The sequence below is a fragment of the Felis catus genome, chromosome A2, assembly GCF_018350175.1.
Source record: "Felis catus isolate Fca126 chromosome A2, F.catus_Fca126_mat1.0, whole genome shotgun sequence".
Taxonomy (NCBI): Eukaryota; Metazoa; Chordata; class Mammalia; order Carnivora; family Felidae; genus Felis; species Felis catus.
This window is the reverse complement of record NC_058369.1, coordinates 38,238,052-38,253,778: the sequence shown is the minus strand read 5'-3', so window position 1 is coordinate 38,253,778 and position 15,727 is coordinate 38,238,052. Positions and strand designations below refer to the sequence as shown.

The window sequence follows — 15,727 nt, the reverse complement described above, 5'->3', positions numbered from 1 at the left end:
GCTTAACTGTGATGTATAAGGTGCAGGTGTCGGTAGCAGGCGTGAGAAAGTGCACAATTGGAGAAACTTAAGTTGTAACTCTGAAAAAGGGTGATTGCACAGCCAGTAAGGCCTTAAAACTTTGGAATGATGTAATTTTGGCCTACCTGCCTGTTTAAATCCCGTGATAGTCCTCCCCCCTCCCATCTCATAATGCAGGGGGTGGGGCATACGGATTTGCAAATTTAATTCTTGGTCTTAGAAAATTGTTTTATGGACAAAAGATAAACATTTTACTTTTCTTCCTTGCACAGTATCCGTCAGTCCACAACTGTTTGTACAAACTGTATTCTTTTATTCTAATCATGTATGTATCTCAAATAGCACTGGTACAGTTACTGTCTGTTCTCACTATTTTTGAATAATGCTTCAATGTAAGAGAAGTTATTAAGCCCAGGCCCCTACCATTTCTCTTCAGGAGCTAATGAACTGTGGATGGACTCTTTCCTGGGGTTCCTGCTTGGGATGGTGCGCCACCCCCCTCCTGTCTGCAGCCCTTAAGGATGATTTTTGTTGTTGTTAATATAAAATGTCATAGCAGGTTTGATTCCCGTACACTACTACATCGCTCCTACAGGAGAAAGGTTGAGGACGGAAAGAAGAGGCATTTTCTCTTGATTTAAATAATAGTAATAATAGTTGCTAAGTTGACAAGATCAGTGCTTATTGGATGATTATTTTCATATGTAGCTTCCATTGTTTCCTGTATTTAACAGTCGCTAATGGGAGAAGTGATTTAATTTATGTAAACTTTACATTTTTATGCAAATGAATCTGATATTTATTAGAGCCAAAACAATTACGCTGGCACTTAGTGGAGTAACCTTGTATCCATGGGAAATGTTACAGGAGAGTAGTTGAGTTTCCACTAATGCCTCTGCTGTAAACAAATATGAATTTCTGCCACTTTTTAAGATTTAAAGACAAAAGAGACCTGAGAAGCTTTGCCAGAGATTGCTTATTAGGGATGATAACCTGAAATAACTCCTGATTGGCAGACAAGTCTTGGCCATACAATTCTTCCTGAAAGAAAGATAGCCTCTCTTGATAGAATGTAATAAACAAAATGATAAAAAATGAAATGCTAATTGCATTTTAAAGAGGTCTTTTTTTTTCTAAAATTTTAATAGGTGGTTGTATTGTTACTGAGAGAACAGTTATGCTAATGACTGACTACTTAGATGATTTTGCATTAATATAATAACCATTACCTGCCTTAATGCTTTGTACAGTATTGTGGCAAAATAGCTAAGTCTAAAAGAGTTCTACAAAAAAGCAGAATTCCATAATGAAACAGAATTATACTTTCCACATGAATAGCAGGCTTTTTTTTTTTTTTTTTTTTGAAGACTGAAATATTATGTCAGAAATGTATTTTCTTTCCTCCATGATACAGCTACCTTGCATGGTCTCTGTGTGTATGGTTTTGTTTTTTTTTTTTTTCCTCTTCCTTTCTTTCTTTCTAAATACCATGGGGAATAGATAGAAGCTTCCTAACTTCTCTGTTTGCCAATATATCAGTTGTATCCTTTGGCTTATTAATTATGAAAAGTGATCTTTCTCAGAGGGGTAACGGTGCAGTATTTATTTTCTTTTACACAGGCTGGCATCTATGTGGTCATATGAAATTTGGCATAGTTTTGGGGTTTTTTGGTTTTATTTTTTTAATGGAACTACTTTCTTTGTTTGGTTTGGTGTTGGTGTTCTGGCGCTTTCTAATTTAATTTGTTTTGCTGTTGTTAATTAACGAACCAGGTAGCACTGCCTAACCTGGTCAGTTCTCATCCGTACACAGCCTGAAGTCTGGAAGGGACTCAAGTTTCCTGGGACATACATGTGGTGAATAGCAGAGATTAAAATTAGTTTCTAAATTATTAATCCAGATTAATGGAAATAAAACAGTACTTAAATTTTTTTTGTCTTCTCATTTTCATTATTTGTACACATAGCAATTATGAGAAGATGCTGATTACAAAATTGATGTGTATTTACCCCGGACAGTATTTACTTGTCGTTAACGTGAGGGTAAAGAGAAAGAAAAAAATGATAGCATGTTATTTCCAGTATTTATATCGTGTCATCTCTCCTCCCACCCAATTCCTCCAATTGTCTCCTAGATTAGAAACGAGTATTGTTTCTATGGGCGTTTTTATTTGTTTGTTTGCTTTTTAGATATTTTCCCCCTCCCCATCACCTGCCTTTCCCCAGTGGGAGTAAAAGAAACTAACAAGGCATATTATTTTCATAGTCCTCTGGCCCGTTCAGATGATGGAAAGTCAATGTGAAGTAAAAGAAAACTGTATCAGGCAGAACTGACACAGCCGTGTCCGGGCTTTCACCAGCACTTGCTGATGCTAGGACGTCTTCCCAGTGACTGGTATTAAGGTAGTAGCAGGTCCATACTAGCAACGTTCCGAGGGCCAGGCGCAGCTGAATTTCTGCCATTCCCGCAGGTTCATGTGCACCTGGGATCGGCCACACCCAAATGGTATCAGTCAACAGTGTATCTATCGTGCTGTGTGTGTGTGTGTGTGTGTGTGTGTTTTTAATTCACGATTTCCTCTTGAAACTCAACGAAAGAGTGTTAACTGTGTGTGTGTGTTTTTTTTTAAATTCAGTTTTGTATGCTAGCATTCTTTAAATGTCTGCCAGAAGTTTAATTTGAATTTCTGATCCCTGAAGGCAGCTAGACAGAATCATTCTAGTTCTTCATAAATTGCCTTCTATGATTCATTGTTAACTCATAAAACATACTCATTTCTATATTCTCAAACAGTTAAGGTAGTTACAGCATCAGGGATATAATTTTTTTTTGCACTATTTTTAAATTGTCATTTGAGAAAGAAATCAAGAATTAGTTTAAACTCCCAGTTAAGGCATGAGCCCCGTAGCACAAAAAAACATCAGAATTTATTGTTTTTATCTCAAGGAGAGTATGGTAAATGGCATAGAATCTGGGGGAAAAAAAGTTTGGTTTTGACTGAATACTCTCATAGAGGGGCCCATAAATAGTAGAACACTGTAGTTAAAAACTCACATGACTGTTTTAAATACTATTGATTTAAACCACTGGCTAGATTTTATGAATCAAAGTGTAATTTCTAAGCTTTGGCCATATTTCTCAATGCTAAAGCACTCTCTCTTGTGTGCCTTTAGCTGCTTTCCAGACATTCAACACAGGATTAAATGATAGTAGTTACAGTGATCAATAGGTTAAGACCGGTACAATCACTCTTGCCGCTAATGACCTCAGTAGTAATGGGCAATAAAGTGTGGGCTATAATAGCCTCTTGCTGGTACTGCACGCCCTTTGATTCCTAGTATTAGTAGGGACTAGCTACATGAAAAAGTTGGACGTTGGGAGTTAAGAGATGGGATACATCGGCTATATTTCTTAACTATTTAAAACCTTAAGCTATGCTCAGATTTCACCCCCCCCCCCACTCTTTTCTACGTCATAGTGATTTCTGGTCCATTTGGATATGTTTGTTAAAGCCTTCCATAACCTATTTTCGAGACACGTCGGAGCAGAAACTGGGGAAATCTCAGTTTTATCACGTTTATAATAAATTAAGCTCCAACCCACCTTTGAAAGGCTCACAAGCAAACTGGTGTGAAAATGTGGTTTCAGATAGTAAAAGCCAAGTTAAGGCTATCAGGATATAATAGCCCACTTCTGGTTATTCAGAGACCCGATCACCAGGCAGGAGGATTACTCAGGCTTCTTGCCTCTTTCTCTCCTTTGGCTGTGCCTGCTGCTTTAGCATTTTATTACTCATCAGCACCTCCATCAAAATGTCCAAAGGGAAAAAGAAGAGGAGACTCAAGTTCATTTTACTGTTCAGTAACATGACTGCAAACATTGAATAAATAACCCTGGGAAAAGCACGTTTAACTATTGGCTGTATGTAAGGGTTTATGTCAGTCCTGTGTCTGTATATGTCAGTCCTTTTTATTTTTTTTAACTTTTAAAATCAATTTTATTGAACTATAATTTACATACAGTAAAATGCACTCAGTACAGTTGGAAGAATTTGGCAGTTGAGTACATTTGTGTGCCTACCACCCCAGTCAAGATAGATTGCATTTCCATCAGCCCCAAAACTTCTCTTGTGCCCCTTTCAAACATAGGCTTTCCATAGTTCTTTTAAAAATTGTGACCAAGAGATAGATTATTCCTATGATGACTCCTGTTATAACACTGTTAATTTCATGTCCATCACCAGTTTCGATCTTACACCACCCTATTCCTGTCTGTTTTCCTGTTCATCACCATCAGAAATTTGGCCCAAGAATATTTATATTGTACGTCATCCAAGAAACGCAGAGGAAAAAAGAAACCTTAAACATGGTTCTTTTGTTTGCTTAATCAAACCTGCCTGTGTGATGATGCAACTCTCAAGGAAAAGTAAACTTCTATTGTGATATGTTGGCTTTAGCAGCTCACAAGATAGTGATTGGCACTCAATACATTTTGAAAAATTCAAAAAGTTTCTTGTGTGTGAAGACAAAGTAGACTAATTGGAATTAATTTGTAGATGGTTAGATGTTTTAATAATGCCTTCTTGTGTTTGCCCTAGATTGAAGGCAAGTTCACTGTTCTAATCATTGGTGATATTTCGTGCTGCAGAGTAGCTTTTTAAAAGGATAATTTATCCATTCATATACATCTGTCCCTTTTTGCATATAAAAATATTCAGACATACCCATCTGTTTTAAATTACAGTGTATCTACATCTACACTTAAAAGGCCACCGCAATAGGAAGAATTTGTTGATGACCTTCCAGAGTTAGGTGAATGAAATTTTTCAAAGGTTCTAGCTCATGTTTTCCAAACAAGGCAAAACTTGCACATAAACATCCCCTCGCACAAAACATGCCCACAACAACAGTGGAGGATGTTCACTGTACGTGAATCTGACCTTCAGGAACCATTTTTAGTTCATCAAAATTAGTGATGCTGAGAAATCGGGACATCAGTGCATAATGACTGTGAAATTAGGAATGAGAGCTCGCTATGCAAATGACAGGACAAATCATGTGAAAAAGTCAAGATAAACTGCGTATTAAGACATTATGTTACATAAAATTAATACTGCATTTCTCCCTTTTGCTTACTGCTCCCCTGAAAGATTTTTTTAATTCTTTTATCTTCTGATCAGCTATTGTCTGCCAGATTTTTTTTTTTTAAGTGGCACACAGGCAAAGTGCAAAACATGTTATTACCTTTTATTGTAATACATGAGATGACAGGAGATCCTTTTTAACAAAGTATATCCTTTACTGCTTCTAGCTTCTTGCTGTCACATGTTTGATTAGAAACCAAAGAAAAGTAAGATGCTTAAATATTACTGTTAGAAGACATACAGGTTTTGTCTTTTCTTTCATTGTTTTTTTTTTTCCTTTCCTTTTTATTTGGGGGGGGGGGCGATTTTTCATGAAATAGTCTTCTTGTATTACGGGGACTGACAAAATGGTTCTCATGTAGTCTGCAAATTAAACACAAGTACAGTGATTATTTTGAATAGCTAAATTACATTCTAGAAAGCTTGCAGAATTCATAGCATTGTCATTAGGTATCCGCTTGAATACAATTTGTGTAACCTTGGCCAAGACAGCCTGTCATTTTAATGTCAGTGTTTTATCTGAACAAGACATCATCCTTTCAGATACAGTGTGCAGGTTCCTTGCAAAGATGCCCGTGCAGAAACGTGTTAACAGTTGCAAATATGAAATGCTATCAAGTTCATCACTGTAGCTGTTTGTCACAGAAATGTCATGGAAAGCAGCTTTTAATGGTATCACACGGAATATGAAAGAATGGAGACATCTGTATGCCGGGTGAATAAGGAAGGGTAAAAGGCATCATAGGAAAGGTCTGTGTTGAAGTTTGCAAGGTGTGTCCAGGGTTCAGTTACCCACAAGACGAAGCGCTCATTGACTGTCCTTAACATCACCGTCCACACAGTCAGTGGATCATATCAGCTCCCACCGAGAAGGCACCGATTCCCATTTGCCTTCTTCCCTGAAACAAAATTCGAGTCTGTATGAAACTTCCCGCAGCTGAATTGTCACCAGAGACTCTTACTAAACTGACATCGTTCTCACGGAACCCCAGGTAGCATCTGTTAAGCCTTGACTCCTTGTCCGCTTGCAAGACTGGTCTGCACGCCCGTCAGTGCTGCGAGGTCTTCTTGTGCTTTTCTTCATTTCACGTAAAGTCCGTAATCGATGAAATAGGATCGGTTGCCCCGTCCCCTCTAGAGAAACACCCTGCACGTGGGAAACCGGTCGGTTCTTGAAGCAGGCTCGTGACAGTCTGCCGTTGACCCCGGAAGGCTGAGTGCTGCGTGCGCGCCATTTCCTGGCTTCCTATTTATCCTTCATTAACGTTCTAGGTTCCCGTGTCAGTGGCTATGATGACACCTCAAGTTATCACTCCCCAGCAAATGCAGCAGATCCTGCAGCAACAGGTGCTGAGCCCTCAGCAGCTCCAGGTCCTCCTCCAGCAGCAGCAGGCCCTCATGCTCCAACAGGTAACCGCCCATCCTCCTCCTCGCAGGGCCGGTGACTCCATCCGCCCCTCCCTGCCCCTGATCAGTTCCTCTTCCCAGTGACGGAAAAGCAGAGCAGGGTGGCTGGGGCAGGACTCAGGGAGCAGGTCGGACCCCTGAATAATCGATTTTAGTTTGCATCCCGGAAAGGGAGGGACCCCGCCTGAAGTGACGGGGTGGGGGTTGGGGGGTCGGGTCCCGGAGAGTCCCCGCCGGGCTGAGATCAGGGCTGTAATTGGACTCGATAAGACTTAGATGGCTTGAGGCTCTTGTGTGTGGTAAGCCCAGGGGCTTGTAAATGGAGGGAGCCGAAGCGAAATGGGGAGCACGTTTAACCGTGACAGCTCTCGAAGTCCCCGTGTCAACTAGAAGCTCACACAAGTTTTACTCTCAGACGTACGGAGGCGTCGCAGAGTTGGTTCCTTTGAAGGGGCAGGGTTCTCTTGACTTCGGTGATGTGTGCTGAGGCAGACATACGCTTCCGGCTGCCATTGTGCCCCGGGGCCCTAATACTCAGCCTTCACGGACACCTGAACCCAAGAGATGAGATTCAGAAGTAGAGAGACCCAAGTTGCTGAGCTGAGGTGGTGGGGACAGGAGGCAGAGGAAGCTGCTCACGCTGTTGGCACAGACACCGTGACCAGCCCACCACCCCGGCCGGCCCCATTCATCCAGAGAGCATGCGCACGTTGCACAGTAGCGATCCGCCAGGCTCTCTCCCCGCAAGGGCACTCTGGCTTTGTTGTACAACCAAAGGTCATCCCTTGCTTTATTTTAATTAGTTTGTGTAGAAAAAGGTATGTTTTTCACCAGTTCATTTTGGAGATTACTTTTCAAACAATGATGCCAGGAATAGTCAGCGTGCGCTGAAATTTACTGTCGCGTTTCAAGCTAAAGGTCAGGCCGTTACAGATAAAAGGATGCTATTTTTCAAATCACAGTTGTGGATGGCACCGAAAGGGACAGTGGGCTGGCGCTACCCTCTGTTACTTACCGCCCTCTCTTTCCTTTGTAGCAGCAGCTTCAAGAGTTTTATAAAAAACAACAGGAACAGTTGCAGCTTCAACTTTTACAACAACAACATGCTGGAAAACAGCCTAAAGAGGTACCGACAATACATATTTTACTTTCAAACCACAGATCCCGGAGGACGATCTAGTGGCTATTAAACTGTCATTCATCTTTTAAATGATTGCACAACTGAGCTATCGGTTCTCAGCTTTCAGGCCGAGAGTTAGTGTCCTGTTCTTTCTGAGATTTTTCTGGGTTCCGCTTGCTTGCTGCCCCAGGCTTGATGCTGGCACTGTGGCGGGTGCCCCACTGGGGAGCTCCGGGAAGCAGGATGGCGGGCAGAACCTTCGAGGCTCCTTTGGCAGACTGGTGCAGCCGCGGGCCGAGTTGGACCTGTGGGGCAAGTGCAGCGCGTTCAGCACAGTTTTACCTGGACACACACCTGACATTTTCCCCAGCTCAGGGATCTTGGGTGTGCGGGGATGGCCCTTTCCTTTGCAAGAGTAAGCTCTTGTGAGGTTGGACAAACAGTAAAGTTAGAGCAAGAATCAGCATTCCTGTCTATGTCCGTTTAACTTCTTCTCACAAGTGACATGCATATGGCAATCGCTCCGGGCAGGTAGGAGACGGTGTGAGTTCCAGGGAAGGGTCCTCTGAGCTCGGATGACTGGCGCATCACGAAAGCGCATCACCGTGGCTCCTCCGTGCACAGCAATGTGTGAGAGCACGCAGTCCTTGCATGGGCCGTACCACTCCCGCGAGGAGGCCGTACCACCTCCGTAAGCGGTAAGGCCTTCCCAGGGAGGGTTTCCGTGTCTAACCTTCCCAGTTCCATGTCGGTGAAGGCCAGGCGAGAAGCCTCAGTGTGCATGTGTGCCTTATCGTGACATCTTCCTACGGATTCCAGAGTTATCCGATGTAACTTGGCCTCCTCACGTTCTTACAACGGACTGGAACTCTTTTCACCTGTTCACCTTGGGATGACACAGTTGGGAGTTTGGAAAACAGCTCACTGTCCAATTTAACAGCTTCTTCGCTGGCCCTAAGCAAGCAGCCCCTTCCGTTAGCTTGGCGGGAGCCTTACACGGCGACTCTCCACATCCCTGCCCCTCACGTGAGTGTGAATGCCGGGCAGCACTGATTTTCCACCCTGGGAATGACGCACACATTCTTCCTTGGCCGGCTCCTCCCTCAGCATCAGTTGGGTACTTTATCCATGCCCTGCCAAGTTTTCACCCTGGAGTCCTGTTCAGCAGCCTGGATGTAAACCCCCGCAGAGTAGGGGCAGTTTGGGGGTGAAGGGGAGGAGGTGTTTCAATGAAAACGCGGACACAGCCTAAGTACAGTGGCACGCTACCGGGCGCTGCTCTAATAAAAAAGGGAACAGATTAAAAAGTGTCTAAAATGTAAATCTAAAGGACTAACAGTAATTAAAATGGAAATGGCACAGGGAGGGAAGGCATGTAATTGTGAGATATCACTGTGCAGAAGGCTCTCAGCTTTGTTTTGCTGGCTGTTTTTCTAATTCAGTAGGGCTTACTCATCAGTGGCAGTTCAATGCGCGTTAATGACTCTGGGATTGCAGGCATCACTCTGGACAAAGAAATGATTATTGTGCGGTCAAAAGAAGTTCAAAGACAAGAAGGGAATTTCAGTTTTTTCCTTAGAGATCCACATTCAAGAGCATATAAATTAAGCCAAATGTTAAAAACCACAGTCTGAAAGCTGACTTCAAAGTCACAACTCTCTAATTAATGAACTGCGAGCTTCAGTTTGGACAAGTTGTGGTTTGATGCGCCCATAAATCAACATGACAGGCCTGTTTCACAGTCTCAGACAGTGCTTGTCATTGAGTCACATCAGATGTAAACACAGCAGAAAAAAGAAGGGATATGAAGGAGGTGCAATTGATCAACAGAATTGGTAAAAACCCACTTTTGAAGCACATTATGCATGATCACAGGAAATGGTTACAGCCTCAAGAGGTTTCCCCTTCTGCTGTTGCTTTTTTGAATCCGATTTCTAACAGCCTTCAAAAGGGAGAATAAGAATTATGGAGTTTCTCCCCTGTGGCTCGCAGGCAATAACCCCCTGTTGTTATTTTGTGCTTCTTTCTTTTCAAAGGCATCAAAATTTAGTTTTTTAAAGATCTTTAACTCTATATTTGAAGACAAACAAAAAAGGGCTGCCACTGTCATTCTTATCAGTTACCAGGGATTGTGTTTTTTCTTTCTGTTGCCACTTCTTATTAACCTCTTATTTGGTCTGTTAGACATAGTTTGGAATGCACGTCTGCACGCTGAGAGAACATGAAAGTTCAGATGAGCTCAGAGGGCAGATAAAGAAATGTGAAGGCGAAAGTTACACAGCAGAAGGAAGGATAAAAGTTAACTCGCCCAAATTGCTGCTGTCAGCAAGGGGGGGCGTCTCGGCACACAATTAGGATGGTGGTGTCCGAGTCTGGAAAGGGAGCCCGGGAGAGAAGGGAGAACTCTGGACCAGAACGAGGAGGAGGTGAGACCTCGTAGTAGCCTTTTCAGCATCTGTAGGACAGGAGCTTTGCTGTGGTCCCATTTTTGTCATCTGCTCCCAAGGCGAACGTGATACAAGACATGGGTCGTCTTCACATCCCGAGGGGTAGGCAGACGGGCGGGCGGGTCTCCTTGGATCCCCCCGTGTGTGTTGGTGGTGCCCCTGGAGTTGGCCGACAGCTTTTGTAACCACGATGAAGAGACCCTTATTTTCCCGAGGTAAGGGGGCAGTCTCCTGAAATGCCGATCCAGGTGGTGGTCCTTTTGTGCTACAGTCAAATGGAGTCACATGGTAGCAATTTCAGGATGTGGACTGGTGGTTATGATTTTAACAAGGTTTGAGCTTGGATGTTGACAGATGGAACAAGTATATTAATTTACTGAATCCCCAGTCATTAGTGGCTCATAATTTTGAATCGTCAGCCCCCGCCGCCGCCACCCTTTTCCCCTTTTTGATGACCTCTGCAGTAAGACACTTGATCCCGAGCCAGAACAATGTATCTTTACTCAACTTTTTTCTAAAGTTGCCTCGAGATGTTTCCTCGAGAAAGTTAGGCTCCCCATGGAGTTAGACCTAAGACCTTCTTAGGAGACGACCTTCTCTAGCCCCATACAGCTTCTTAAGTGACTGCCCGTTCATATTTGACAGAACGGGTATGGAAAATTGAAGGCAGAATTAATTTTAAGTCAGGCTACCAAAAAAAAAAAAAAAAAAAAAAGATCCCATCCTGTGCGGGTGAGGTAGGCTCGGTTGATTGTTTTAAAAGGGCCGTTTGTCCGGGCAGTTATGACAGTTTATGTTAGGCAGCAGGGAGGAGCCGAAGAAAGGAAAACAGACCTTTGACTGCAGCTCTAGGGAGGGGATCTGAAATGCAAGGTTTATCAGGGCATTTTAGCATTTTAACACTGACTACTGACCTGTCCAGGGGACTGCGTGGAGACCTTTTTTGTGTGCATTCAATTGTGAGAAGTAAACAAACTGGCTCGTATCCTGTGTTTGGTAACTGGGTGGGGAGCACAGTTTGGCAACCAGTGTTGCTTTTAAATTCTTTCTGTGGACAATGGGCCTTGTATACTTTTATATCCTGGCTTTTCAAACGTGGACAGCTTTCATGAGCTTTTCCTAGGGATGGCCACAGAGACAACAGAAAAGCCATCAGTCATTTTATATAAATACAAAATTTTTAAACATTTCACTTACAGTAAGACAGGAAACACTCTCCCCAAACTCCAGCACCCCCTCTCCATTATTTTTGACTTCAAGAAGAGCTGGTTCCTCGATCTTTTATTGTGTATCCATGTTGTTTTTTTCTCTTCCTTCCTCCTCCTCCTTTTTTTTTTTTTAAGTGTCATGAATTAATATCTGTTGAAGAAGTGAAAAAATCATTTTGACACGAATATAACTATCATTGGGTTTTACATTAATGTGATAACTTGGGAAGGGGTGAAAACAATTGGATCATTTTATGCATGCTGTTCATAAAATGAAAACACTGGCTTTTCATTTAAATGTATTTAAATTTTTGTTGTTAGTGGTATAGAATTTGTTTTTTGGAGTGAAACTCAATTAACTTTCTCAGTGGCACGGTAGTAAGTCTGAAATTGGTTGCTAATATGAGAATGACGGTTTTTACTGCAAAATAAACTGCATGGAGACCGAAAGGAAACCACCATTTTTCTCTTCCTTTGAACTTTTGCATCAGAAGGTCTTGATGCACATAGCATTTTATGGATGTATCAGATCAAGGTCACGTGTTAGGTTAAGTGAATGCAGTTGTTTGTAAAGTATAGTTATTAGAACCTCTGAAAGGGTTGTGTAGTCCCTCCTAGTTGCGAAAGTCTCCCTGATGTTCTGAATGATACTCAGAATTAGGAAGGAAAACGGATCTTGTTCTTTTCTCTAAGAACCTTTTTCTTGGGCCACAGTTTGGGAAGGGTTAAGGCTGCTTTCATAATTGTTAGCCATAATGTGGCTAAGACCTCCACCTCGATTTGATTCCTAGTAGATTAAGGATATTAGATAATTTCCTTCTATTTATTGTACTACTGCGCTGTATTATCTTTCTATCACTCAGATAATTACTGAGGAAATCTACATTAATTTTTTTTGGCTGGAGCGAGGCCTGCTAAACACAGGAATGATGTATTGATGTTTTACACAACAAAAGTTTTCCTCCTGTCATTGTCCAATCAACAAAAAGATATTTATCATACCGTAAAGCCCCTTCTTTTCAAGAACAAAGTGGGGCGGGTGAAGCAGGACAGGGGAGCTGACCTGGGGGTTTCTGAAACTCAAGCCAAGTGAAGGCATCTGAAGCTTAAAGTGTCCTTCATATTAAACACTCACAGTGGAGTACGATGTTGTTTGCTAAATTATGAATGTGTGTAATTAAAATCTAGTGGCTGTTTCTATGAAAGATTTACAATGTTATTTCATCGTTTGTCATGGCTAATTAACAATATTAGATGAAGTTTTTCTTCTTCAAAGGTCTGAGTTTTTCTCATTTATTTATGTCAGGAGTGATAAACAGAGTAGTTAAAAGCTGCCGGTGCAGGCAAGAGGAAACCAGCTTGTTATTCCATACCCCCCCAAGGTTCAGGGTTCAAATCCCTGCAGACTGGAATGGTGCATTCCTTCTCTGTAGTGCGAGTGATTGAACATTGGAGAGTCTGGAAGTTCACGTCTCGACTCTAAAAACTCAGGACTTTCTAACTGTAGGTTTTGAAAAGCTGACTGGACCAGCAGAGTATATTTCTGGGCCACAGGCAGCAGAAAGGGAATGCCTCCAGCATCTCCCCCACCCTCCCCATTCTCCTCAAACGTCATAGGTGCTGTCCTTTGTTTTGTTTTGTTTTGAATTTTTTAATGTTTATCGTCATTTATTTTTGAGACAGAGCATGAGTGGGGGAGGGGCAGAGAGAGAGAAGGAGACACAGAATCCGAAACAGGCTCCAGGCTCCGAGCTGTCAGCACAGAGCCCGACGCGGGGCTCGAACTCATGAGCCGTGAGGTCATGACCTGAGCCGAAGTCGGATGTTTAACTGACCGAGCCACCCAGGCGCCCCGGGTGCTGTCCTTTTTGCACCAGCCTGGACGCTGAGCCCTCCGCCAGCCCCCAGTAAGCCTCGGGCTTTGGCCGTGGCAGCGTGTTGCGAGACACCCACACTTGGAAACTTCCCCGGGAAGCGGCCGTCTCATCTTTTCCTTCCTGGTCTCTTACAGCAGCAGCAGGTGGCTACCCAGCAGTTGGCTTTTCAGCAGCAGCTTCTACAGATGCAGCAGTTACAGCAGCAGCACCTCCTGTCTCTGCAGCGCCAAGGCCTTCTCACAATTCAGCCCGGGCAGCCCGCCCTTCCCCTGCAGCCCCTCGCGCAAGGTAAGCCTCCGTGAGCCGGCCGTGATACTGGCGTCTCGGCCCCGCGAAGACCGTGGGGCAGAGGTGGGGCCGTCCGTTGGGACAGTCCGGCTAGCTCATCGGTGGGGAGACGGTCCACCTGCAGCAAGCGTGTGCTGACTTCAGAGAAAAGGCTGCGCAAGGTCACCAGGATGAAGGGCTTGTTGGTGGCAGCTTGAAGACCTGGGGTGGTCTGATGCTGAGCGGTAGCAGAGGAATCCCACTGTGGCGCCTTCTTGGAGTACGAGAAAGCGGCGCCACCTTGACGTAGCATTTTAATCAGGTCCAGCGTTGTCGGCTTGGAATCACGAATGAATTTTCTTGAAGGCTCTTGTTAGCCACGTTGAGGTGTATTTTATGTCCTGTAACTTGTTCTGTTTGAAAGCTTAGCAGTGCTTCCTTAAATGCCACTTTTTAATTGCTAGGGATAAATCCAGGTTTATTTTTCGATCAGCGATCCAGATGCATCTCTTTGGTTGGGTTTTCTTTTTGTCATTGCTTATTTGCTTTCGTCTCTTGGTTGTTTTTTGTTTATTTATTTTTGAGAGAGAGAGAGAGAGAGAGAGAGTGAGAGAGAGACAGAGAGAATGTGTGCAAGCAAGGGAGAGGCAGAGAGAGAGGGAGACAGAGGCTAGGAAGTGGGCTCCGTGCTGAGGGGAGAGCCCGACGTGGAACTCGAACTCACAGACCGTGAGATCACGACCTGAGAGCCAAGGTCGGACGCTTCCCTGAGCCACGGAGGCGTCCCACGTCTGTTGGTTTTTGAGCAAGTTCAGTTCTACGCTCATCAGAACAGCTAGCATATCTAGCTCTTCTCTTCAAAAACTAGAGTTCCTTGAAAGTGAACAAGATTTGATGGGTTTCAAAATTTCTTTTGAAAAGCCATTGACGTGTTATTACAGTGGGTGTTGAACATCAGAAACAGATGAGGATTCTAGCCATTTTAGGACATCATCATGGTTTAAGCAACTCACGGACATGCGTAATGTGAATGCAAGTGGATTATTCAGAGGCAGAAAGAAGGAAAAGTATGGAAGGAAAGAAAGTATCCTGCCATGTTTTGAAATACCAATTCCCCCGTCTTGTGCACGTTTCAGTTGCCCGCTCAGGGCCCCCAGGCTTTATAATTCTAAAGGCTTGGATGTACATGTGTGAGCCTTAAAGACTAGTAGCTAATTTTGGTCAAGTCTTAGATTCATTTACCTTCTGAAAAGGGTTGAAAATGGGGAACCTCCTTCACCCTTCATGGTGATTAAGACCTGCTCATTTGTTCAGTAACTTTAGATGTCATGTGAAGCCAGTGAGGCATGTCTACATTTGAATCTTTCTCGAGTCAACCACACCCAACTTCTATTCCTTCCGGGGTTTTTTGTTTTTGTTTATGTTTTCAGTGCTGAAACTGGGCTTTTCCCTCTCATGTCCCTCTTGGCCCTCCTCCCCTTTTGCCATTAGTGCCCAACTACTGGGTACATGATCAGCATCTCCAGCAGCTGTCAAAATAGAAGATTTGGTAACCGAGCAATACAAGGGGCGAGGAAAGGACACATCGCCTAATGCATTTTTGTGCTTGCAAAATGTTACAACGTGCATTAATTACACCTTCGGGTTTATAGTTGGAAACATTGCAGGCTGTTCTGACACACCCACTGGACTCAGGCTTCAACCTCTCATCTTTTCCCACCGCTCCTATACTATTAAGTTTGCTCACTAAGGTTCATTGTTATAGTACATCAGTTAAGCTGTCCAAAAGAGGGCAATTGGGCAGTGACAAGACAAGCTCATGTGTAATGTGAAAGAAATGAATGTGGTGATGCATGAAGTGTAATCTCTGCAGTAACATATCAGAGACACCAGTAGGTAATTCACTAGTCATGGCATTGATTGATATGCTTAGCAATCTGCTAGAACTATTAGCCCCTGCACCATTAGGAAGAAGCGTATTTAAAATCTAAGGGGTGCCCTTATGTGTGCCCAAGATACGTAAATGTAAATCCAGTATTTCTAGAATCCTGTTCTGGCCGTGAAAGGAGAACTACCATTGTCATTGCCATCTTTTGTGGAATCCGGAGCCTGGTTTTGTCTCTCCTACCCCGTCGCCCAAAGTGGCTTGAGAATTCAGTCATGTTGGACTACAACACAATTTTTTTTTATCAGAGACATGATGGCTTAAAACTGATGTCATTATGAGGTTTAAATC

General features: G+C 43.3%; 1 protein-coding gene across 10 annotated transcripts in view; it reads left to right on the top strand.

Annotated features, from left to right (window-relative positions):
• Window positions 1–15,727, top strand: part of FOXP1 (forkhead box P1) — a 509,316-nt gene that overhangs the window by 404,248 nt on the left and 89,341 nt on the right. For 8 of the 10 annotated variants that reach the window (XM_045053185.1, XM_023249952.2, XM_023249956.2 and 5 more), the window contains 3 exons: window positions 6,438–6,575; window positions 7,609–7,698; window positions 13,359–13,512. In XM_045053185.1, coding sequence (XP_044909120.1) covers window positions 6,438–6,575; window positions 7,609–7,698; window positions 13,359–13,512 — 382 coding nt within the window. The remainder of the gene's footprint in view (window positions 1–6,437; window positions 6,576–7,608; window positions 7,699–13,358; window positions 13,513–15,727) is intronic. The other 2 variants (XM_023249951.2, XM_045053186.1) reach the window with 1 other exon arrangement.